The 26245-nt window shown below is 39.7% G+C and overlaps 2 protein-coding genes across 2 annotated transcripts; both read right to left on the bottom strand.

Annotated features, from left to right (window-relative positions):
- Positions 1–12604: 12604 nt before the first annotated feature.
- Positions 12605–19160, bottom strand: hoxd3a (homeobox D3a). The gene is made up of 4 exons (XM_057852967.1): positions 18662–19160; positions 17378–17437; positions 15511–16115; positions 12605–13482 (listed from the first exon to the last, which is right to left on the bottom strand). The coding sequence occupies exons 3-4, from the start codon at positions 15998–16000 to the stop codon at positions 12737–12739; spliced, it is 1236 nt and encodes a 411-aa protein (XP_057708950.1). The 5' UTR covers positions 16001–16115; positions 17378–17437; positions 18662–19160; the 3' UTR covers positions 12605–12736.
- Positions 19161–21500: 2340 nt separating this feature from the next.
- hoxd4a (homeobox D4a) lies at positions 21501–24324 on the bottom strand. Its single transcript, XM_057852968.1, has 2 exons — positions 23354–24324; positions 21501–23171 (listed from the first exon to the last, which is right to left on the bottom strand). Exons 1-2 carry the CDS (start codon positions 23760–23762, stop codon positions 22882–22884), a joined length of 699 nt encoding a protein of 232 aa, XP_057708951.1. The 5' UTR covers positions 23763–24324; the 3' UTR covers positions 21501–22881.
- Positions 24325–26245: the final 1921 nt, after the last annotated feature.

The raw sequence follows: 26245 nt of genomic DNA, 5'->3' as shown, positions 1-26245 counted from the left end.
AGTAAATTAAGTGGGGAGCGAGTGGAGCATGCCGCGGCGGGAATGCAGGGCCCGAGGCAGCCCCCGATGCTCCAGGGGAGCTGGAGTCCACATTATACTGCGCTGTGGGCTGCTGTGGTGGCTGACAGCCCCGCGCCCTCGGCGGACGCTCTCGGACCGCTGCCACTGTATTCTCGGGGCATTTACATTATTCAAAGATGAATGCATTGTCAATTTTGTGTCTCCAAACACTAGATATGCGCGCCGCTTCACTCCTCCCGCAGCCAAAGGTGGACTCACCTCCGCCCGCAGCTAGACACTCGACAAATGAAATCAAATGTCTTCCTCAGTAGTGCAAAATTACTTAACCCTGCAAGCTGCTGCCGTGTTCTCGCTTATACACTGTAAAGACAAAACCTTAGTGCAAGAAAAATACAGATAGAAAATGTGTCTTTTTTTTCTAGGTTAGTTATAGGGTGACCATATTTTGATTTCCAAAAAAGAGGACACTCGGCCCGGCCTTGAGATACTTGAATTTTACTCGAAGTTCACTCAAAGATGCCTATATCACTTTAATATATTTAAAGTGTGCCTCCTCCGTCTGGATAGAAAAATTCAGTTTTATTAAAAAAAAAACAAAAAAAACATAGGCTTATTGCCATATTGTATATGTTATATACTATATGGAAATATTTTTTACTCAACAGGCTTGATTCTTCCTAAAAAAAATAAACAATTAGAAAATTAAAAAAAACAAAAAACAAATAAGGATTAAAGCAATAATAATATAATGCAGACCCATGGAAATGTAGTCCAGTCAATACACACACACAGAGTAGGCTATGTGCCAACTCAACATTTTTATAAATTACTATTACGACAATTGTCGTTCACAAATTGTTATTCCCACTCAATTTTTACTCTCATTCAATGATCTAAATTATACGCATACAATAACAGAAATAAAGGGACAAGCTATTCAACCAGCATGTTTCCAAACGCAGCAGTTCAAAACTACATTGCCCATAATGCCTAGCGCGGCTGAGCTCACTGATTGCTACCCTATTAGCGAGTACGGGAGCCGAGGCAAAATAAGACTTTGCTATAGGGCTGCAGCTATCGAATATTTTAGTAATTGAGTAATCGACTGAAAATCCTATCGATTAATCGAGTAATCGGATAAAACATATATTTTAGGTAAAGAGCAATTATAAGTATACATGAGAAAAAGACACATCATTTACCGTAATATTCAACCATTTTCAGTCAATCAATGTCTTTATTTTCGATGTACATTGTTGAAAACAGCCAACAATTGCCTCTCAGATGTGACTAGAATAAAAGAAAAGACCAATTCACTGCTTTCACTCCAAAAACTTTTAGATCTTATAAAAAAATATATATATTTCTTCCCTAAAAATGCCATTACGTTTGATAACACACATTACTTAAAAGTTTGTGTTTTTCCCACGTGTTTCAATTGCATTTCCATTTGTGTCAAGCCGTTTTTAAGTTCTAGTTAAGTTTTAAGTTAGTCTAAACTGTAAGTCCTGATAGGATTTTGAGTTTTCTCAGTGTTCAAAATAAATGTATTGTAACATACCGGGTTATAATATGGCGGGGACATTTGCATGCGTTCCTGAATGCACCGCGTGACATGCGGGGGTGAGGTAGGTGCAGGAGAGCGAGAGACGTGCCTTCCTGTTGTTGTTGTCGTTCCACAAGTTCCCAAAAAAGAAATAATTGCAACCTAACGAAGCGGGTCACTCTTTGTCAACGTTACAGGATGATACCTGCTGTATTGGAGCACATTAGGGGCCAGTGCTACTTGGTGTTTTATCCAGCAATGACTACTGAGCTAAAATTGACCGTTAGCTTTATCATATTTTCATTTTACACCCTCATCACTCTACAGCGCTATGTTTCACAGATTAAATAAAGCCTGTATGTAAGACACGTTAGCCACGCATCGACAGTGGTCTTAATGGAAACCTAGCCCTCCGCAGGGCTAACGTTACGTACGTGAGTGAGTGACGGTAATGTTTATCTTATTTATTAGCGCTGAGAAGTACTGCTTTAAGATGGCGGCTGTTTACCAACACCGCTGGCTCTGTCATTTCGCATCTAGTTCAACATACTTGTGATATCTATGAGACTCATCAGATGCTACCTGCTACCACCACATCAAGCGGGCTAGTTTTTAGCAACGACGGCGTAGTTTGTAGCGGCTGTCCGCTGCAGAAAGGTTTTTTATATTTTTTTTATTGCGTCTTCCTCTACGCACGTGACATCAGCGCGTTGTCCCGCATTAAAAGTAGTCCGGGCAAAACGTGATGCTTAGAGCTGGCAAAATTAAGCGATTCCTCGAGGTGAATAAAATTACTCGGATCAGTTTTTAAACTCGAGTTACTCGAGTTGCTCGAGTATTCATTTCAGCACTACTTTGCTATAAAAGTTTACAATCAGCTGTGCAAACATGCGACACCAAACTGTATTTTACAGATTACACGAGTACAAATCTCCGACAGAAGTCAACAGTTGCCATTATATTCGTATTTATCGTATAAAAAAAAAAAAAAAAAAAAAAAAACCTCATATGAAACACAGCTACTTAGAATGCATTAAACCAAATAAACTAACGCAGAACAATTACAAGACTGATAGAATATACTGCATCTCTGTGTACACATATAACCCTATATACAACAGAAGACACGTGATCGACATTAACAGGAGATAAACTTACAGAAAGGTGTATGGAGCCACATCTTTTAGAAGGGTAAACTGCCAACAAAAAAGAAAAAGATCTACTCCTTCTCCTACTCCTAGTGGGAGCCACGTCAACGCAGGCTGGCGCTGCCTCCTGGCGGCCGGAGGGATTCTCTTCAAATTAGTCCGTGAAAAATCATAAAAACAGGACATTTTCATGAGTTTATGAAACCCGGCCGGACGCTCCGGAGGGCACGTAATAATAGGACTTGTCCGGGCAAAAGAGGATGTTTGGTCACCCTAAGTTATGATAATAATATAATGGCTAAATAGTGAGGATTTATCAAGTGGACATGGACCTTTTTATTATTATCACGAGATAGTGTTAAAAATGTGGAAACCAAATGGACCAGTGACTTTAGCCCCTTTCACACATGCCGAAAAATACCGGGAAAATCGTGGGATTTAGACGGCTAGCCTTTATGTGTGAAACCAATTTCCCGGGTCGACTGACACGGAGATTTCAAGAACTTTCACAGGTCGCGTCTTAGTATAATGTCTGGGACTCTCCCGGGAAGCGGTGTGCTTGAAAGCAGCAGGCGTTAAATTCCTAGGTCACAGCACGATGACTCGTCACTTCCTCTCTCTTCGCAGTAAGACGAAAAGCGGGAAACAAACATCAACATAGCAAGCTGGAAATAGCTAAATTAAACTGAAAACATAATGCAATTCAATTGCTATGGGATCGTAGAGCCGAGGAACAGAGTCCATCGTCCATCTTTGGAAATGTGTGGTTTATTTTGTTGCCGATGTTAGGGTCCGTTACTGCGGAAACAAGTATGTACTTCAAAGAAGAAAACCATGGAGGGAAGCGTTCAAGGGTTTATTAAATACAAATAAAAATTCACAAGATTGCGCAAAAGGGGGAATAATACAATGGGTCTGTGACAGTAGGTTGACTGGGATCAATAATACTTACCTGAGCGGTAGGCAGATAGCCGATAAGACAACAAAACAAAGCCAGCGGGATTCTTTCTTCCTCGGCGGCTTTCAGGCTGCCTCTCCACCCCTGCCCAGCCCCGCCGAAGATTCCGCACCCCCGGCTGGTCCCGGCGACCGATGACCGCCCCCGAAACCCGGGCCGGACGCGACCCGCACTATGTTTACTCTGAGAACAGAGGAGCGATACTCGGGACAATGTACAATAAGTAGCGTTCATAAAAAGGATTAATGTACCGTACCTTGCTAACGTAACGTTAGCCCTGGGGAGGGCTAGGTTTTTATCAATTATGACTACTGTCGATGCATGGCTAACGTGTCTTTCATACAGGCTTTATTTAATCTGTAAAAAAACAGCGTTGTAGAGTGATGAGGGTGTAAAATACAAATATAATACAGCTAACTGTCAATTTTAGCTCGGTAGTCAGTAATGGATAAAACACCAAGTAGCACTGGTGCCTAATAAGCTCCAATACAGCAGGTATCATACATTTATTTTGAACACTGCAAAAACGCCATTTCCAATCGGGATTTACAATTTAGACAAACTTAAAACTTAACTAGAACTAAAATTGCTTGGCATAAATGAAATTAAATTGACATATGTGGGGGGATTAACACCTAACTTTTAACTGATGTGCGTCATCAACCGTAATGACATTTTTAGCTAAGAAATAAGATTTTTTTTCTTCATAATATCTTAAGTTTTTTGAGTGAAAGCAGTAAATTTGTTGTTGTTGTTGTTTTTTTGTAGTCACATCTGAGGGGCCGTTTACATGGTGACTCTCTGAGAATATGAAAAAATTCAAATTTGCATTTATATGGTTCCGTCTCCATTGTCGCAATTCCGCATGAAAAGGATGTACTATTCATGCCAGGCCCAAGGAGGCAGTGCAGATTTACAAGGCAACAGCGAATGATGCACTTTGACTCCACTAAGCTCCTCAGCGTGGAAAAAAACATGCTCGACCACTCCAAGCAATGGCATTTTCCTTTTGTTCCAACAGGCACAAAAAATGGAAACATTTAATATTTCAATTTAAAAATATTATTAAAACAGCAAATTAAAGCCGACGTTCCGCCATTTACTGTTTTTAATGTTTAATAGCACCGCTGCGCACACCCAATGTGACGTGTACGAGTGCTGATGTTATCGGCTCATGTCCCGCGCCGCGGGAGCTTTTGATATGCAAGCAGAGCAAGCCCCCCCCCCCCCCCCCCCCCCCCCAAGGTTCCCGCAATCCAGTTCTTCCACTATGGAGGCAGGAGTCAGAATTTTTCGTCTTCGCCGACACCATATGTACGCGAGGCCATTCCGCTACTCAGTCATTGCGTCTTCGTGTCGCAGAGTGGCCATGTACACTACCCCTGAGATGCAATTTTTGGCAGCTTTCAACTACATCGAAATAAAGACATTGATTGTCTAAAAATAGTTCAATATTAGGTAAAATGTCTTATTTTATCATGTATATTTGTAATTGCTCTATACCCAAATTTTTAAAAAATGTTTTATCCAATTACTCGATTAATCGATGGAATTTTCAGTAAAATACTCGATTCCTAAAATATTCGATAGCTTCAGCCCTAGTGAGGGGTTATAGATATATTACCACTTGAACTTTTGAACTCATCGACAAATTTCACTCTTCTTCAGAATTTCAAATGTCCACATTTTGTCAACCCTTGGTCCTATAAATCTGAAATTAGTGTCAGTCGACAGAGGAAAATGTGTATATTCCGTTTCCAAATCTGAAATTTTATCCATCTTATTCCTATTATACAAAAAGTTGACATGACAGAGAAAACCTAAGATAGGTTGTGCTTCCACAACCTAAACAAAAAATCAGTTTAAAAAATAAAAATAAAAAAATACAGGTCTTTGACAAAATTCAACAAATGTTATGTTCTTAATTTTACCTGTCTATATGTTGTTCCAGCATTTGCGCTTAAGTGTTATTGGAGAAATATTATCTGAATGACAGCTTGTAACTTTAAAAAATTGTAGCTTAAAAAACTCATATCTTAGGGGACCACTGTGTTTTAGTTTTACTTTTTTGTGTGAATGTCTTTTTCACAGCACAGATTGCTTCATCCTTCATGATAATCTTTTTAATTTTTAAACCCCAAAACTTAGATCCAGTGTTGATATTCACCTAAAAGTTCCCTGAACTTCCGGCTTTGGGTGAATTGTTAACTTTTCAATTGAAACGTAGGAATATTGTTATTCATTCAGCAATCATCCTCGTATCGTGAAGTTGCAGGCTACTTCATTGAAATAATGTGTCTGGGATTACAAATGAAAACGGGCCGGGATCATTCTTTATCCAGAAGACAGATTAAATTCTAAAGCCTGTTACTGTAATAGGCACACTTGTAGCTCACCATGAATTAGAGCTCTAATTATATTAGGTACTATTTTAAACAAAATAACACATTTCTTATGATCCATAGGTGTAATTTATAGCAAAGCCAAGTTCATTTTCTTGGGCAATCAATTTTGCAGTGTAGCAGAAGACTAATGTCATTATGGAAAGCGCTGAGAGCCGAGTATCGCATTGAGCACAGGAAGGGTTTCCCAAAGATAAATGAAGATGCAATTTATTCACTCATAATTTCATACACAAGATGCTATGAAGGAAATCTGCATGAACATCACAAAAAGGGTGGTGGCCCTACTCCTTGCCAGTAGCGTCAAGCAGGGGCTTTTGTAGGGCAGGCGTGGCTAATGTATGACTTACTTCAGGTTTCCTCCCATCACTGAGTTATCTTCCACCAGGGAGGAGAAGAGGAACATCCTAGTCGGGCCCTCCTAAATCATACCCGCAGGAGCTAGTCATTTATTTCACTTACAATTATATCTATCAGCCACACGTAAGAGCTGCCGTAAATCCCCACACATCAGGTTCGCGAACATCAGTTCACATTTCTCGGCTACTTATTCTTTAGCTCTTCACCATTTAACCGTCTTATGAATCAGCAAACCAATATGTTACCTTTCAGTATCTGAAAGTACATTGTTGGCCAAAAGTATTGGCACCTCTGCAATTCTGTCAGATAATCCTCAATTTCTCCCAGAAAATGATTGCTATTACATATGCTTTGATAGTAATAATAATAATTCAGTTATTTTGCTTGCAATGAAAAAACACAAAAGAGCATGGGAAAAAAAATTAAACACAAAACTCCAAAAAAGGGCCGGACAAAAGAATTGGCACCCTTTGAAAAATAATGTGATGCTTCTCTAATTTGTGTAATTAACAGCACCTGTTACTTACTTGTGGCACATAACAGGTGGTGGCAATAACTAAATCACACTTTCGGCCAGTTAAAATGGATTAAAGTTGACCTAACCTCTGTCCTGTGTCCATGTGTGTACCACATTGAGCATGGAGAACAGAAAGAAGACCAAACAACTGTCTGAGGACTTGAGACGCAAAATTGTGAGGAAGCATGGGCAATCTCAAGGCTAAAAGTCCATCTCCAATGACCTGAAAGTTCCTGTGTCTAGCGTACGCAGTGTCATCAATAAGTGTAAAGGCTAACCTCCCTAGATGTGGTCAGAAAAGAAAAATTGACGAGAGATTTCAACGAAAGATTGTGCGGATGGTGGATGAAGAACCTCGACTGGCATCCAAGCAAGTTCAAGCTGTCCTGCAGTCCTAGGGTACAACATTGTCAACCTGTAATATCCGTCGGCATCTTAATGAAAATGGACGCTAGGGTAAGATACCCAGGAAGACCCCATTTCCCAGTACGTAAAAAAAGCCAGGCTGGAGTTTGCCAAAACTTACCTGAGAAAGCCAAAAACGTTTTGGAAGAATGTTCTCTGGTCAGATGAGACAAAAGTAGAGCTTTTTGGGGAATGATTCAACATAGAGTTTACGTGGGGGGGGGGGGGGGGGGCGTACAGGCCTTTAAAGAAAAGAACACGGTCCCCACAGTCAAACATTGCAGAGGTTCCCTAATGTTTTGGGGTTGCTTTGCTGCCTCAGGCACTGGACAGCTTGACCGTGTGCATGGCATTATAAAGTTTGAAGACTACCAACATATTTTGCAGGATAATATACAGCCCAGTGTGAGAAAACTGTGTCTCCCTCAGAGATCATGGGTCTCCCAGCAGGACAATGACCCAAAACACAATTCAAAAAGCACTAGAAAATGGTTTTTAGAGAAAGAACTGGAGAATTGTAAAGTGGCCAGCAATGAGTCCAGACCTGAGTCCCATAGAACACCTGTGGAGAGATCTTAAAATGGCAGTTTGGAGAAGGCACCCTTTAAATCTCAGAGACCTGGGGCAGTTGGCCAAAGAAGAATGGTCTAAAATTCCAGCAGAGAATTGTAAGAATCTTATTAATGGATACCAGAAGCGGTTGTTCGCGGTTATTTTGTCTAAAGGTTGTGCTACCAAGTATTAGGCTGAGGGTGCCAATACTTTTGTCCGGCCCATTTTTGGAGTTTTGTGAAAAATGATAATAATTAATTTTTGTTTCATTGTCTTTTGTGTTTTTTTCATTGCAAGCAAAATGAATTAAGATATTACTACCAAAGCATTTGTAATTGCAATCATTTTCTGGGAGAAATTGAGCTTTAGCTGACAGAATTGTAGGGGTGCCAATACTTTTGGTCAGCACTGTGGATGGAACATCAGTAAATGGTGATTTTTTTGTTGTTGTTTTTTTGAATATCGAAAGCCACTTATGAACATGTTTTCCTTTTTCTTTGGGTTTTGGAAGATGACCCTCAGGTGCCTTCAGGACTTCCCCTCCCCTTTGAAAAATCTGAATAGAATAGAATAGAATAGAATAGAATAGAATAGAATAGAATAGAATAGAATAGAATAGAATAGAATAGAATAGAACAGTCTTTGTAATGCAAAGAAATGTATTTTGTTGTTGTTGTTGTTAAATTTCATATTAATTGTATTAACTAAATGGCTGCTAGTGACTGCGATAGAAGTCCAATCCATTTTGACAGGAAAGTCTGGCAGTGATCTTTCACTGTTAGGACTCCCAATTAAAATGGATCGGACATCTATTGGCATCAACAGCACTGACACAACATCATTCACTGCCAGCCTTCCCACTTCAAATATATTTTTTCGTCTATGACATGATTCAGTTAGCAAACTGGCTGTGGACTGCTTAACAAAAAATATATTGCAAATCTCAAAACGCATAACATATCAGTCAATATTTAACTATGACTAAGAAAAAAGAGACATGTAAAGGTTGACAACAACAAACATCCTGCATATGATCCAAATTCTCCCTAATATAATATTAATAATATAATAATAATATTCTCCCATATATTTACCCTACAATTACCCACTAGTCTTCTCTCTCATTGAAGCAAGCCAAAAACTTTGGTGGTAATGACACTGAAAACATTAGAGAGTTTCTTAAAGGGGCAGATACCCCATTGTGACAGGGTAGACAACCATTTTACGGATGCTTGCAAATGTTCAATATGATTATGAATATAGAATAATCCATCTATTTTCTCCCACTGATACAACAGAATAAATAATAATAATAATAATAATAATAATAAACTAACAACTAACTAACTAATAATAATAAACATAATAGCTTTCTATAATCAGTTAACTGAGCATAGTAAAAAGAAGAAAAAGTGATAATTGAGATATTGAATATCCTTTAACCTCGAATTTCATACAATATTAGCAAAACAATGTGTGAGACATGTCTCAATCCTTCAAAGGTTTTTTTGTTCTGCTACATTTAATGCTGTGATTTTTATGGTAATTCTGAAGGTACTTATATGATAATGATAATCACCCATGTACACTGTAAAGCTTTGTTTGTCTTAATAGAATAAAATACGCCTGCCAGGCTCATGCTGTAATCTACAACTGTACTCAAAATAGTGACTTACTTTTGTATTTTAAGGTAACACAGGTCAGTATAGCTTTCACAGTGTTCCTAAAAGCAATCTTTTTAAGATATCCATCTGTCGTTGTGAGACTTTTCTTAATAAATATTGACATATTTACCAGCTGAAGTTTATAAATAACACTGACACATATACTTCAGTGATAAAAAGGCGTTTTGGAGCAATTTATAAATGCACAACCTTACTTAGCTTTTTTGTAGCGTATGTATTTCTAAACCTACACACAGTTTTTGTATTATGATCTTAATTTAATGTACAGCATATAGAACTTATGTTGAAAAACGTCTCAAAACTTTCTTTTTATAGCCTGCCTTTTTTTTAACCAAAACAACACATCACATTATGGATTTTTAGAAGCTAAACTAAAATATCAAATCTTAATAATAAAACCACAAATATTTCAAGTCTTTTATTGAAAACAGGTATATAAAACAAGCGTGTATCTGATTATCACAATGAATATTCACTGTAGTCCATTAGGTATTGTGCATATAAATATAACCAATTTAAGTCGATGTGAACCACTTAATTAAATTGTCATTTCTTTGGATGTGGGATCATGGCTCAACTTAAATGATTTTTTTTTTTAATTCACAGTGTCAGCATGCAACTTTACATTAAAAATGCACCGTAGTAAATAATTTACAACAGCATTTAGTCCATCTTCCTTTTTAACAGTCCTCAAAGCAGGTTAGACTTCCACAAAACTTTACACCTAACATTCTTAGTTTTGTTAATTAGGCTGCATTGAGAAACAATCCTCCACGAGTCCATTTTCTGCTGAAAATTATTTCTTGATCCACTGCACAGACAAGAATAACGTTGATGCTGTGCGGGAACGGAAAAGTCAAAGTAAAAAAAAAAAAATAATAATAATAATAATAAAATAAAATAAAAATTTGAAATTGACCAAATATTTGTTTGTATAGTGAGTCCTCCCGCGGCGTGTCCATATCCCACTCAGAGTACGTGTGAAAAAAACAACCTGATAGAGATGGATGCAGCCAGAGGTATCGCGAGATCTCCATGCAGACGCCACTCTGTTGGAGCATTCAAGTTTCCGTTTTCATTCACCTTTCATTTATCCCAGCATTGGAGTCCGCGAAAGAGCAACACAAACGTTACACGTCGGTAGTTCTGCACATGTAGGCGCCAGCACAGCATTGAAGACCCCTTGTGAGCGTCCAGCCACTGCGCATGCGCCGTTTGAGCTCCAATCAGGGTCATAGCAGGAGTGCAAAGTCTGCTCATCACGAAATTTACAGCGATGTTCAGTTTTATATAATTATACAATAGTGCAGGGTGAATTTTATTGCTTCTAAAATATATGTATGTTCCTTATTTTTTGTATGTTATGTGTCATTTTAAATCTTAATCTAACAAATATTTAGACAGATAACAATTATGTTGCTATTATGTTAACAAATTATTTTGGAGGGCATAGACCTTACTCATAGTGCAGAATTTCCTCAATGTTTATCTATAAAATAAACATAACTGTGTAAATATGCACATATATAGTATGTATTTATATTATTATCATGTGTATGCATATATAGTGTTTGTCAAATATGTAATTTTATAACGACATTAATAGATAAATTTAGTCCAACATTTTGGGGGACAATGTGCCAGCAGCGTGCTTATGGCCTCCCCCCATTAAAGATTAGCCAGCTCGGTTTGAAGTGTGTTCCTTGGATTTGGAATGCAGATGCTTTGTTGGCGAGGAGGAGGAATCAGCGAGGAGTCTGAAAGCGACGAGTTTTTGATTAATGAGCTTTGAAATGGCTCTCCAGGAGCAATAAAGGATGAACTGCTCTCTCTCCCGCTTTCTTTCTCTCTCGCTCTCGTGCACGCGGGCATAAGCATTAAAACGCGCACACGCATGCACTTTCCCTTTCTTGCTTGCTCGTCAATACATTGGATATATGTTTTAAAATTCACCCTTTGCAGGGCGGCAATCAATATAAGGATGGAGCTCATTCTCTTCTTTGTAATAATCAAACGGTTGGTGTCGTAAAAAATAATAACCAAATGAAGGTGATGCAGTAAGTCCTCATGCTTATAAAACGTCAATAATCTCCGGGGCCTTTTATATTTTGCTGAAATGCATTTTACATTGGATTCGATGGTGTCTAATTTATTGATCGGCATCTCCTTGTTTGCAAAGTCCAGTGGCTCTCAATGGGCCTCCTGATAGTCAGCAAACTAAAACAAGGCATGGACATTAAATTCATCTATATGCACAATAAAAACGGACGCTGTATCGTGTACATAAAACAGTCAAGTTTGAGCACTTTATTTACAAAATGTCCAACACAATAAAATATAACATTTCAATATAAGTGGGGTCTGGTCATTTGATGGTTAACGACGGGAGACAAATGAATAGAAAAAACAAAATGACATGCTGGTGTGTACAATATTTGATACTTCGATAGTCTACAATTTGCTTAAGGTTCCACACAATATTAACCATGGACACATAGTGGTGCGTATACACTATAAAATGCCCCATTTGTCACCAATATACAATTCGATTATTTTTGTTAACAACCCTGTTTTGCCATCAAGTGCACTGATCTTTCAGTTTTACAAATTTGAAGAAAAAGAAAACAAATACACGTATAAATACTCGCGTATAAATGATAAATAATGTGCAATTGTTAAATAATAAATAGTTACGGGCCCAAAAAAATGATTATTCAATAATCATGAGAATAAATAAACAAGATGACGAGGATGAGATCCTGACAAAAAAGACGAAAAAGAGACTAAAGTCCCTCTCACTACTGATGAGTTTCTACGTTCATCATCTACAAGCCTTACTTCAAGTCAAATATTCAGTTCAAAATGCGCATTGCACTTTATATATTTATATATTTAGAAAATAACAAAAAATGAAAATAAAATTAAAAAAATCCTCTCAGGCGTCCCCGAGTTAAATAACTGGGGGAATTGTTTTGGGACACACACACACTCACGCACAATAATAATAATAATAGTCATATCAATACTGTGATGATAATGCACAGACTCGCTCGGAGTTATTAGAAGAAAAAGGAGTGAGGTAATAAAAAGGGCGCGACGTAATACTGCATGGCACACGCACTCACGCACGCGCACACTTGTATTACAAGTGCGTGAGTTTAGGCGCTTCCTGAATCCTTCCCTGAGTGGCTTGGTGCGAGGTGAGGTCCGTGTAGGTGGGGTGGGGGTCACAGGGTCCGTGGTGGTGGTTGCCGGGGATCTGGGCGGCGCAGCTGTAGTCCACGCTGGTGGACGACGGGTGGGGAAGGTGGCCCAGGTTGAAGACTGGACCCGACGCCGGCATGGAATCCACAAAGTTCCCCCCCACGTATACGGGGCTGCCCTGCAAATTGGCGCTGGCGAATGTGGCGCCATTGCTCTGTATGCCGTGGTGCTCGTACTCGGCGTTCTGGTAGCGCTTCTGCTGGGGGATGCAGCCGCCCAGCGGCGCCGTGTAGGCGGCCAGGCCGTACATGTTCTGCTGGGGCTTGGCGAAGGGCGGCGGCGACGGCGCGTCGTAGGCCAGCGAGTTCCCCAGCTGGCCAGAGTAGCCCATGTGATTGGGGCCCGAAAGCGGCGGGCTTCGGTCCGGGGAGTGCCCCAGGGGGGAGTGCGCGATCCCCTTGGACTTTTGGTCCTTTTTGTACTTCATTCTCCTGTTCTGGAACCAGATCTTGATCTGGCGCTCGGTCAGGTTCAGCAGGTTGGCCATCTCCACTCTGCGTGGGCGGCAGAGGTAGCGGTTGAAGTGGAACTCCTTCTCCAGCTCTACCAGCTGCGCGCTGGTGTACGCCGTTCGGACGCGCTTGGACGCCGGCCCGGTCGGGCTTTTTTCGTCGCTCACCTCGCCTGCGAACAACAACAAAAACAAATTAGTTTTGTATTGTGGGTTAAACCATGTGGCGTCACATTATTATTATATGTGTTGTAACCCTGGTTCCACACAGCACCATTATAGACCGCAGTGATTATTATAGTGTTTATTATAATATTTAAAAAACGTCATAGTTCCATAAAGACACCCATAAATATATTGAATCGGGCCGTGTCATGTTGGTTCTCATTAAAAATGAAAAATAACAAATTTGCACTGTATTGGTTTTGATTTTACTGATAATGTTAAAAATGCAGCAACCAATATCTGAGACAGAAAAGACACCCCAGAATATGCATTAATTGGACTGTTATAGAATGGATTTTGTGTATATATAGAACCATGGTTGTTACATAATACCAATAGAAATGAATGCTACATATTACTTCAAAGCGATTTCCCTTACTTTCAAGCCAAACAAAATATGTATTTGAAATTTTGCTATCAGATGTTAAAGAGACAGAGTTCAAAGTTCCAAATTTCACCATATATATGTGTATATGGCAGAAAACACAGACAAAGCTGAAAAAGCAGTTTCTGCTCTTGCACCCTTCTTTAAAATAAACACCTGTATTTTAAGCCAAAAGAACTGTTGTTTTTGATAGAACAATACGTCTATATGCTGCCATAGCAGATTCATGGCGCAATAAGCCCCCGAACTATTTTCAATTTGTCCGTTTTACCCTGGAAACCCCCGTTTACAGACGTCGCGCAACCACTTTTGTTTCAACCTAGCCATAAAAAGAAAGTAAGTAATCGTATTTATCATTCAAAATATAGTTTATTTTTAGTTTAGAATAATTGATGTCTAATAGTTAGTTTAAAAAAAAAAAACTTCTTTAAAAAATTATTCACGCGCATATTTTAAACTTTTAAACAAATTACGTCACAATGGAAAATATGGCGTCTGTAAAAAAGTCACGGGTATCTACCTCATAACTATCACTCAATTGTATTTTTTTCGTTACTGTCGCATTGCCCCCAATATTTTGGATAAATAATTGCTCCAAACAAAAACAAAAAAAATTGGTAAAAAAAACGTTTAAAAGGGTAAACATATGAAAATGAAAATCTCGATTACTCCTTGATGTCTGCGATTTCTGCATCGCGATCCTTGCGATATTACCATGTTTCACCCATAAAATCCCCCCAAAATCCAGCTGTGGCCATTCACAGCTAAGTCTTGACACTCCATGATACATGCTACATGGAATTTTTGGATCGAAAAGAGGTAAGTACCCGATAATATCTCATTAAAATCCTGGCATCTTTAAAATATGCTCTCGCGTGCTCTCACCTCCAGTTAGGGTTTTGCTGTTCAAAAAACATTTTTTTTAATAAATGCCCTCCAGTTCAAAATTTTTCTTGCCCCAGAAAATTGAGATTTTAAGCTTTCCAATGATGTATTACACATGCATATCGGACAATATTGAAATTTGGCCAAATTTGGGGTCTCAGAGCTGAACTTCAAGTCACCTGAGTGTTTTCCGCCATATACATACACATACTGTTTATATCGCCTGTTTTTTTTTTTTTTGTTTTTGTTTTTTTTTTTAAGAATAAAAAAATATTAAAATTGTAAATACCAAAAAGTGAATAAATGGTTTAGTTATTATGTTTCCTGAAAACTACTACTATACCAAAATTACTGAGATGGTTATTTTAAGGCCTTGATATATACATACAAACAAATTAATGCTTTAACTTTAAGCTGTTGAGTCAAATTAACGCGTTAACTTTAAGTTCTTGAGTTCAAGTGTTAATTGTGACAGCATTATTTTTCATATTGGAACTGGTCATAAGAAATGCACAAAATATCTCAACGTTGCAAAAGCGACATTCATTTATTCATTCATTTATTTATTTATTTCAAGAAACATACATGTTTTGCTATTGGGCCTCATAAAATGGTGCATCAAGGCCTTATTTAGCCCCTGGGCCTTGGGTTTGGCACCTGTTATTCCATAAGCGTGTGAAACATGCACGAGCATTGTGAAGCATACCTGCAGCGGGGCAGTTGTTATTCTGCTTCTGTTTGGCGTTCTGCCTGGTCTCCTTCATCCACGGAAAGATCTGCTTGGTCAGGGCTGGCGACGCGTTGCTGCTCCCTGATGGAGGCTTCTTTTTCTGGGGCGCAGAGCCATTGGAGCCGGGCGATGGTGGCAGCGGGGCTCCGGCCTGCTGCTGCTCCCCGACACTCGACGCTTGGCTGCTGCTACTGCTGCTACTGCTGCTGTTGCTGTTTGTGTTGTTGTTGCTTTGACTGCCGCTGCCATTGCTGCTTTGCCGCTGCATACAGTCCCCATTTAAATCGCCCTCTTTGAGGGTCAGCGGCCGGACAGCGGGGGTCTGGATGGGGCAAACGGAGCCCTGGTAGTCTGCGTCAATATTGGCCGCGGGGTATGACTGGTGCGCGTAGTTGTACGAGTCAGCCTTGGTGTAACCGTAGCCTCCGAAGAGTCCAGAGTTGTCGTAGTATGTTGCTTTCTGCATTTTGTTTTTCTCACTCAAAGAAAATGAAGCAAGGAAAGTCCTTCCAATGGCATGGGCTGGCTTGTAGTTTATTTTCACGTGATAGGCCTCCCCCACGTTGGCTTCAGTCTGTCACCTACACACCCCAAAATATAAATAAACATTTTTCTTAGCGTCTTTTAAAATCTCCTATAGTCAATGTAAGCTTCCACGTATATTGCAGCGCCAGTTGGGCCCCCTTTTTGCCGCACAAAACAGTTAAAGTTTAACTTAGCCCAAAAGGCTCTCGGTGAGGCTTGAGAAAGAAGCTGAATCAGCATTTGACACACCAACACACAATGGCCTTTTCACTAATCACAAGGTCTGACAAAGCGCGTCATGCATTGTTCAAGATAGAGTCGCACACACATTTACAGCCGCGTTTGGCTCGTACGTTCAACACAATAAACGGTGTATTACTTTTAATATCCAGAAATATGTCAATGTGTGTGTGAACGTGTAGTCGTGTGTCGTCGGTGTGGGCGTGGTTGGCACAGACGTATGATCATTTGTCTTTTCGCATCACACCTTGCATAATACAATATAATACGAGAACTTACAGGGTCAGCATGCATGCTCGTTTAGTGTTTTTTTTTTTTTTTTTTTTTTTGTAATTTACAACAATGAAATTTTATTTTACATGTAAACAATTTGCCCCACATAAAATATTGCAAACTGTGACACCAAATTTAAACCTTTATATTTGAAGTCTTTTATATTCGCCTGACATAAACACAAATATTAAATTTAACTACGTTATTAATATCTAAATATTATGTTGAATTAAGATGCATTTTGCACAGCCGAAGGGATCGTAATCACTGCACTAAAGTTGCCTCGTAAATATCCAAAGCTTGCCTGTAGTGTATGTTGGTGGTAGTCCTCGTCGTGCTGCATAACAATTGCACCTGTCACTGTGGACCGCCGCAGCAAAATTTATGAGCGCAAATGTGCGCGTGCAAGACGCAAAGCACACACACATTGCGCTCTCTCATAGGAGCAAAACAACAACGCGTAGGTGGAAGGCAAGGGAAAGAATTTCAGAATGGAGTCGAGTTGCTTTATAAAGCGGGCCCGTTGCGGATAGTGAAACATAAGTCGCTTCCGCACCGACGACAGAGGATTTGCAGACAAATTCGGATTTCTCCGAAAATTAGACGCTTATTTGAAATTTTCCTCCCTTTTCAAGGCACGTAACTAATCGCAATAATTATCTTTTAAGTTGAACCTCCTTGAATTTAGGTGAATAATTACAATTCCATGCTTTGCGTCTGTTTAGGTCATTGAAGGTTCACTTTTTGCGAGGAAAAAACAACAACATAAGGCCTTGTTTACTGTGTGCACGCGCGTGTTACTCACCGAAATCTGTGCAAGTGTGTATGATGTCCTTTAAACCTTCATCCCCGGTCCAAGCTCGACCTGCAAAACACACACAAGTTTTTTTTTTTTTTTTTTTTTGTGCTGGAAAATTGTTTTTATCCAAATAAAATGCATTATGCACATTTTCCAAGATATTTTTGTATGCTTCGGTGCGACAAATCAAACAAAATGCCCATTTATTGTCGCTGTTTTAAGGCAAAAAGGTGTCACGTGACGCCCTCAATTCTTAGAAAAAAGCTGCCGTGCGCACTTTTAATACAAAGAAGATATTTAGCAGTCATAAGCTGTTTTTGCCTGACCTTCTGGGTCACGCAGCTTTTTAACTCGAGGTTTAATGAACAACGAGCAGCGCTTTTAAAAGCTTGAAGGGAAAGCCAAAGTGTACGTAAAACGTCGATGCTGCTTCGTGGTTGCGCATCCACTCCTGAAAATGAGACATGAGAATTTTCACGAATAGACGGCTCGGATGTGGGATTGTTTGTAAAAAGCCAGTCGATGATCAAGTGCTCGGGCCCACTGGGCGACTAGTAGCAGACATGCTCGCCTATTCATGGCGCAGTGTTCCTCGCCTACGCGCTGCTACGGTAAGTTTGCTCCACACAATGGATTCCAGTCTATGTAGACACTTATTAAGTCCATCATTAGACGACGTAGGCGGGAAAAAACATGAGTAAAAAAGGTAGAAATTAGCCGGGAGTGTTGTGGTAAAATTGGATGTTTGATTGTAATAATTGCGGAAATTGAAATCAAAATGCCTAAAAATAATAATATAAATGCATGCAAAAATTGAGTCTATCCAATTGTAATTGCGTTGTTTGATTTTTCTATTTAATAAAATGTAGTCCTTCAAAATTGGAAAACGGTGCAAAAATCCAAATCCTTTGTCCGCGGAACACATGACTAGATTTTTTTTTTTTTTTTAACAAAGCCACGCAGCTCCAACCACATAAATCACAGCAAACGCCATTGTGACGATAAGACAACAAATTAATGTGATTTACGATCCGGGAGTCAAAAAGAAGAAAAGTGCCTTCTACTTTTCCTTTCGCCCTGGCTCCCGTGGAAATGAGCTAAAAAGTGCACCGAGTTCCGTCTCCATCATGTTTGGCTTTTGCCTTCCGAGCTGCCTTTTTGGGGGTCTGCAGCTTCCATTCACGACCACCAATTAACGAGCCACCGCCGCATCCGAGTGGAATAAATCATATATTTGCTTGCATGAAATTAACCTGCTTAAAGGTTGCTTTGCGCCATGCAGCTGCTTACCTGCTTGGGTGTCAATTCATCATTCAAAAAAAAAAAGCTCGCTCGCTCTCTCGCTCTTCGACTCCTTCTCGAATAAATCCCTCAACCCGCCTTTTGTGTTGCAGACAATGCTGTCCTAAACCTGATCTTGCTCTTTTGCAGACATTTCCATACACCAGCGGAGACAGTATTCCCGAAAGAGTGCAAGGACTCAGCTACCAATAAAAAGCCAACATTGGGTATCCTTATTTCTGCACAGCGAGGAGGAGAGGGAAAAAAAACCTTGCTGGCAATCAATCAGCAAATGAAATAGCAGGAATTCAAGTGTAAGGCCCCCGTGTAGATTTGGGAGCTAAACAGTGGAATATTTGGTTTGGGGAGGAGGGGGGAGCTTTATGATGACAAATAAAGGCACTGCCCTGCGAGATGCGAGCATATTTGTTCACGTGATTGTTCTTCCTCCACCTCAGCAATCCATTTGGACAAAAAAAAAAGACAGCCTTTTAGTTCCTGCACAACATTTTCCTACACTTGATTCATTCACGAAAGCTGCTTTATTTTAAATCAATTCCAAACCATGACGCATTACACTTATAGGCTGGATTGTGGTCAAATAAAGCACGTTTTCATGTCTTTGGAGAGCATTTGGAGCATCGGGCTTTGGTGCTTGCTGTGAAGAAAAAGATTCAGGTCGACTACTGTCGTTGCAGCATATGTTCGCAGGGTAATAAAAGTGAAAGATTTACAGTTTTCGCGCCCCCTCCTCCCCTCTATCTCCCTCCCTCACACCCTTTCAGGAATTACTGGCAATGATTTACAAGGATGCACAAGTGTCAAACTTCCATCTGAAATCAAACCCATATTGCAAATGAATTCATACAGAAATCGGGTGTTTAAATATGGATCATTTTGGCACGTTTTAATGAAGCAGCATGCAGAAATTTGAAAAAGGAAGCACACAAGGATGATGCAGTAAATAATTGGACCTACCCGAGCTTCCATAGGTTCGGATGTGTCGCTCCGGAGGCTGCTGTGCTGCTTAGGAGCTATTATTGTTTTTCCCCCTCTCCTCTTTTCAGTTTTTCAAGTCTAGATAGAGTCCTCGCGATTAATGACGACGCCGAGCTTCGAGGGGGGTGCCGGGGAGCTGCATTAATTATTGGGTCGGTCACGTGATGTGAGACGGGGGGTGGGGGACAAGCAGCGAGATGGTGTCGGTGTGGATTTTTCAACGAATGTCGCCCAAAAACGACGACGCGCTGTGTTGTTACGGAAGGAAGGAGGAGGGGGGAGATGAGTCAAATATGGCCGGTTGGTGAGCGGCAGCGGCGGGATCGGCGCATGCTTGCTCCCGGGGCTGTCAGTGGAAGTGGCACGGCGCCTATGGCTGCCATTTATTGGTGCTCGCACATGTAGGTCAGCGCGGCTGCTCGCCCAACACGTGCAGTCCAATCACACTCGTTCTTATAGAATCATATGCGAATACTAATGGGGGCGCCTCGCGTCCATCCGTCCGTCCTCAGCAGCCATCGTGGATGACATGAGGCGTTCAAGGACATGGCTTGGATTTGATTTGAAGTCACACAAGCGTGGATTGTATAGTGTATGTGGTGGTGGTTGGGGGGCGGGGGGGCTCCACATGTCTTGTTGGAGGCCTTTTGTGTGATACTGATACGAGTTGCAAAGTGTGAGGTCTTCCCCTATAAATAATAAAGGGCTGGTGTCAAATCCAATTGAATACAGCATATTATAAATGCATGTTCAAGGATTTTCACTTCACTTTGAGCAGCATTACTAGAAACGAGTTACTGAATGACTGTAGCAAATAATTACGTTCCACATGAGATAAAAATGCATTTCATGGAACCAAAATCTGCATAAAATCATCGCAAAGAAGGATTGAAGATATAGTCTATGTACACGTTTTTAAAGATATGTACATATAGTCATGAAAAAAATATAGACCATTGCTTTCATTATGTTTCTTTTGTTCTAGTAACAACAAAGGTGCATCATGTGGCTGAGTTTTGGGAGTACAATGCAAAAGATGTTAGGGAAGAAATGAAGTAATTTTGGTTATTATCATGAGAATTGATGTAATCTTTGAAATGAAACTATTGTGAGCTATTTTTTAAAAAATTGGGGTCATTATATTTGCCCGAGAAAAATCTACCTTCAGCAAGTATGCATTGAAAATAAACAAGAAACTGAAGAAACAAGGGCTGTCTGATATTTTTTCACTTAATTTTTTTGTTTTTGGAAAACTGCGAGCCTGCAGGTTTTAGGCATGCACCGCCGTTAAAAAAAAAAAAAAAAAAACATTCATCAAGTTTTTAAGACCAAGAATTTAATTGGAGATTTCCGTTTCTATTATAGCTTATGACTAAAATCAACATTTTAATTCCCTCAATCTGAATCATTGTTTTAACTTGAAAAATCATTCTCTTCAAGAAAATTTAGGACTCCGGGTAAATACATAAAATATCTGTTTTAAGAGGTTGATTTGTTTGTAATTTTTTTGGTTTTTTTATTTATTTATTTATTTATTTATTTACTCATACTGCTTCTGTATTTCGAAATTAAACCAAAAAAAGGACAATAGAAAAAATAAAGACTGATTATAAATCACAAAGGGAAATGAAGATCAAGATTTTAAGAGATATGAAGCGTTCATTTTGTCTTAAAATGGTTCTTGCACCAATTCACTTGAGTGTAATATAAAGTACATTGCAATTCATGGTGGATTTTAGTCCAAACGGCTTCAGTTTTGTTTGTATTCAATGCTTGAAAGGAGAGCAACCAAAAGGCGCACATTTGGGGATGTTTTCGAAAAGCGTCCGTGCGTGCATGCCACCTCAGGCGCCAACATAAAACAAAAATAAAAATAATAGAACTCGCTTGCAAATATTATTTCAAGTCACGCTAACACATTTTAAAATGTATTACTTTGCTGACTTTCTTATTTGAGGGTGAAAAGAAATTGAAATCAGACACTTTTCTTTTTCTGCCATCATTTAAATGCATAATCAGTAGAAATCTTTATTTGTTTCCAATATACTTCTCACATCCTGATGCACAAATACAAGGTAGAAAGCATGTACAAAAATAAGACCAGTAAAAGACATCGACGCCAATATCGGGACATCAGATACTGAGGCTTTTTTTGGGGAAGGGTATAGAAAGAACTCGGTTGTAGAAGTCACGCACCGACTTGCTTTGAATGTTTCCCAGAGTTGTTGATGAGGGCGAAAAGGGAGAAAATGCAGCTTGTCCGGCCGGGTCAGGGGTGTCGGGGTCATCCCTCGCGGCTCCTTCGTGTCCCCTGGATGAACCTTCCACCGACCTTCGCCTCAAAAAACCTCCTGGACAAGAGCTCCAGGAGCTGCAAGAGCTTCTGGGCCTTCTCTTGTCTTCTCACAATGACGAGTTTTAAAACAAAACCCCCACACACTATCCCCCAAAACTCTTTTTTTTTGTTTTTTGTTTTTTTTGTAACCCCTTTTCAACCCCTCAAGCTTTGTGTAACTGAAGAAGTCGAAATACATTCTCACGTGAACTTAAAGCCATGCACAAAGGGAACATAGCATTCATTTCATCGTGTGCGTGTGCACGCGCGATACAAAAAAATGTACACTTTTTTTTAAACAAATAAATAAAATAAAAATTCTTCTAAATAATCGCATATTTAAAAAAAAATTCAAAGCCATGCAGGAAGATTTTTTTTAAGAAAATGGCGACAAAGAAGACAAATATCAACAAAGAATGGCTGTTCGTATGAGGAATGTTTGAGGAAAATATGTTTTTTTATAGTACAAAATAAGTTAAAACAAACACTTAACGAAGAAGAGCAAAATATTTAAGAGTTTCTTTGTCGCCTTGCTTGCATTTTTTATTCAAGTAAATTGTCTACTGAGAGAGAAGCGAATCGAATTTAAACGAATGGCCTCTCTGTGCTCAGTAAAGCTCCTTAAGACTTTAAGCCAGCGTGAATCCACGCGAGAGGACACTGAAATCCACTAAAAGTGGTTGTTTGGTTGAATTGGGTGTCGAACCTCTCTGTTAGAATACTGATTGAGTTGTATTTTTTTAATACCTAAGGCTCAGGTCAACACTGATTTTTGTTTTAAATTTAAATTATTACAAAAAAAAACCCAAAAATGAGGTCAGGCCATGCAGAGAAAAAAAAATTACAAATAATAATAATCAGATGCATGTTTTTTTTTGTTTTGTTTTGTTTTTGTTTATAAAGACGTTATGTCAGTGTGGTTGTCCTTGTGCAGGTGTCCGTGGTTCGGCACCGACCTGCCCTTGGTGTTGGGCAGTTTGTGGTCCTTCTTCCACTTCATTCTCCTGTTTTGGAACCAAATTTTTATCTGCCTCTCGGATAAACAAAGCGTGTGCGCAATCTCGATGCGGCGTCTTCTGGTCAGGTAGCGATTAAAGTGGAACTCTTTCTCCAGCTCCAGAACTTGCTGCCGGGTGTAAGCCGTTCGCGAGCGTTTGGGTTCGGACCCTGTGTAATCCGGGTTTACTGCAAAAAAAATGGAGAAAACGGCGTTATTATTTGTGTGGAAATGTGGAAGAGTCAACAGAATTTTTTTTCACGCCCCCTCCTGTTTCGCGGCCTGTTTCCCCGGCTATCAAATTTACGACTCGTGTAATTGGCAAGGCCTTTCAAACGCTCCCATAAACATCACGCAAAGGCGCCCTTACCAGTGGTGACGTGCACTTTCTTCATCCAGGGGTAAACCACCGCCGGCTGTTTGCCGTGCATCCCGTTCGGGCTCTTTGCGTCCGGTTGCCCGCACGTCCTGGCTCCGGCCACGTGCAGCGGTTCGCCCGGCTCTGCGTGGGCGCCGTAGGGGCTCGGATGACCGGCTCTCTCTTGGACGTGACCACGCGGCTGCACCGGAGCGTCTTGTTGCAGCGCATCGCAGCCAAACGCTTGCTCCGTGTAGTTGGCGCGTGGGTAGATAGCCGGGTGCTGAAAGTCAGTGTCCTGCGAGGGGTTGAAGTAGTCCGAACCCTGCTCAGGTATGTAGTTATTCTGCGAATATTCCTCGCAGGGAGGAAATTTGGGATCCACATACTTGGAGTTGACCATATACGAACTCATGGCCATTAATTTGTGAAGGTAGAAAATACTAATTTTTCTCCAGTTGTCTTTTTTCCTCCCTCCATAAAGCCCTCCTACTTTGGTGTCAACTGAATAAAGTTAGCGGACCATGTGACCGTGCGGGCCAATGGAGGTGACGCTGCTCCTCGCACGGGTAAACATACAAGTAAAGAGCAATTTCATCCTCTCCAAATATGCCCCTAATTAGACTCCTGCAGGAAAAATAAACCTTCAAACATCTGCTTGCACGTCTGGAAAGGAAGGGTCCACCCCGGAGAGAACAAAACCACTTTATAGCTGGAGTTTAATGCGAAAAAAAGAAGACAAATAGAAAGATGGTGAAGCCTCCACCGAGCTGGCCCTCTGTTGAAAAGCCACAAAGAAGAAGCCCCCTGCTATAAAAGCAGGGCGAGGACAATTGATGGCGATCGTCTTTGTCAAGGAGGGGGGGTCATCCAAAAGTTACACCAATCTCATCCCTTCATCTGCTGCCATGCCTCGCAAACAATTGGTCGCCTCTGGGAATCATTCATTAACGAGAGGAGGGCACGCAAGTGTCATGCCAACATCGAGGTATTTTCATCGACCATATACTCCCCTAGAATCGAATCTGTGATTGGGTTTTCATCACACAAATTCGGTTCTACAGGGTATATATAGACGACGGGAGGCGGCCCTGCATCAACAAGAGACAAGTCATGCCAACTTCTTCATTTGGAAACTTTTTTAAACCATGGACTTCCTTCCTGCGTGCGAGTGTATGTTTTCCTGCAATTTCCTCCACTTGCCTATGTCCATAATGACCCAGTTATTCTCTTCTTGGCATTCCTCTCAATTATAAGAGTCAAGGGAGAGAATGGGCTTCATATAGTCTCCTCCATGCAGTTGTAGAGTATCCCTTATAAGATATTTGACTGTTGATATCCGTATTGAAGTGATAGTGCAATAATTTATAGGCGTCTTTTATACTAAGAGTCAGTATTTGAGTTAATTTGATTGAGTACGTTTATAGGTTTGACTTTAATATAGGTTATAGCAGCCTATACTATAGTTCCAAATTGAATCTTTTTGGGTTATGATTAATTTAGAAATCCTCCAGTTGGTAAGAAATTACCCCATCCAATCTGTGTCCAACCCAATAAGGCAACAAAAGAATTTACCTCAAAGTTAGCATTCAAGTTGTTTTTCCTATACGTGTAAGTTTTATTGAATAGAAATCCTTTAAAATACTGTCACATTTCTGTCAAAGATAATCCAGTTTGAATTCATCTAAAATTACTTCCCTTCTTATTAACTTCAAAGCCAGAATTCAAGTTAATTTGATTTGTATTCAGTTAATTATCCTCCATATGATACCAACATTACTTCCAAGATGAATTAAATCTCTATCCAATGTGAGAATCCAATAATTTATTCACTTCATTTGAGTACATAGACATTGAAGTTATTATTTTTTTAGTAAATCAGAGACCCTCCAAAATCTTTGAATTTCCTGTTTCCCTTATTTAAAACTACTTATAAAACTATGTTCACATTGTTACATGCCACATTTACATTCCAGTTAATTTCCTAATACGTTTTGTACATTTTGCAAATGCAGAAATCGTCAAACTGGTGCCAAATATCATTTTAGAAAAAGTTCTACAAGCCAGTTTTTTGTCTCTTATGTTGGAAACCAGTTTTGGAACAAAATACTAGCTCTAAAGAATCTTCAAGCAAGTAGTTATGAACCCCTGCAAAAACCCATAGTGGATTATAGTGCTATATATACCTCTGAAGATATCATTTTTCTTGGGCGGTTAAATTAAATCTAGATGCAACAATCCTGCTTATCTCCACCCAGGCCACCGAGGTCAAATCAAATCATTTGACAAAGTTATCCTGGCCCCCAAAATATTTTTCAGCCTCTCTGACAGCTCAAAGGGGGCACAAGTTGACCAATACCCTTTTTTGCCATTAACTATATTGGCAGCTATACTTAAACAGCTCAGCATCGAAGCTTTCACGCTTTCTGATTAATTATTATGCATATCAAACAGCCTTAACATTTTTTCTTTTGAGGGTGGAGGGGTGTGTGTCTTTTTTTCAATATAGATTGAACAATAAAGCCAAAATTTTAGAGGAAAACACACGTGAGACAGTTAAATGACAACTATTATGTGTAATCTTTTTTAACACAAAAATGCACTGTTGTTGCTAAATGATTACTTAACCCTTAAATACCTGCAATATGAAGCAATTATCAGAGAATCCCAAAATTTGATAAATAGGGTCCCAATGAAACCTTTTTTTCACATTTCTAAAAAGAAAAGTCAAAAGGAATGTGTGTAATAAGCGCTCTAATAACCCTTGCTAAACCCTGTTTAATTTTCTCATGGAACCTGCAGATGCATGTGTTGACTTGCATCCACCATTTTTTTCCCAAAAAGAAATGTCAAAATTCTGAATTAGTTTCAAAATCATGAAATTTTAGGTGTATCAAATGTGAT

Source organism: Corythoichthys intestinalis, chromosome 12 (genome assembly GCF_030265065.1).
Source record: "Corythoichthys intestinalis isolate RoL2023-P3 chromosome 12, ASM3026506v1, whole genome shotgun sequence".
Lineage (NCBI taxonomy): Eukaryota > Metazoa > Chordata > Actinopteri > Syngnathiformes > Syngnathidae > Corythoichthys > Corythoichthys intestinalis.
The sequence above is the reverse complement of the archived record's forward strand: the minus strand, read 5'-3'. Positions and strand labels throughout refer to the sequence as shown.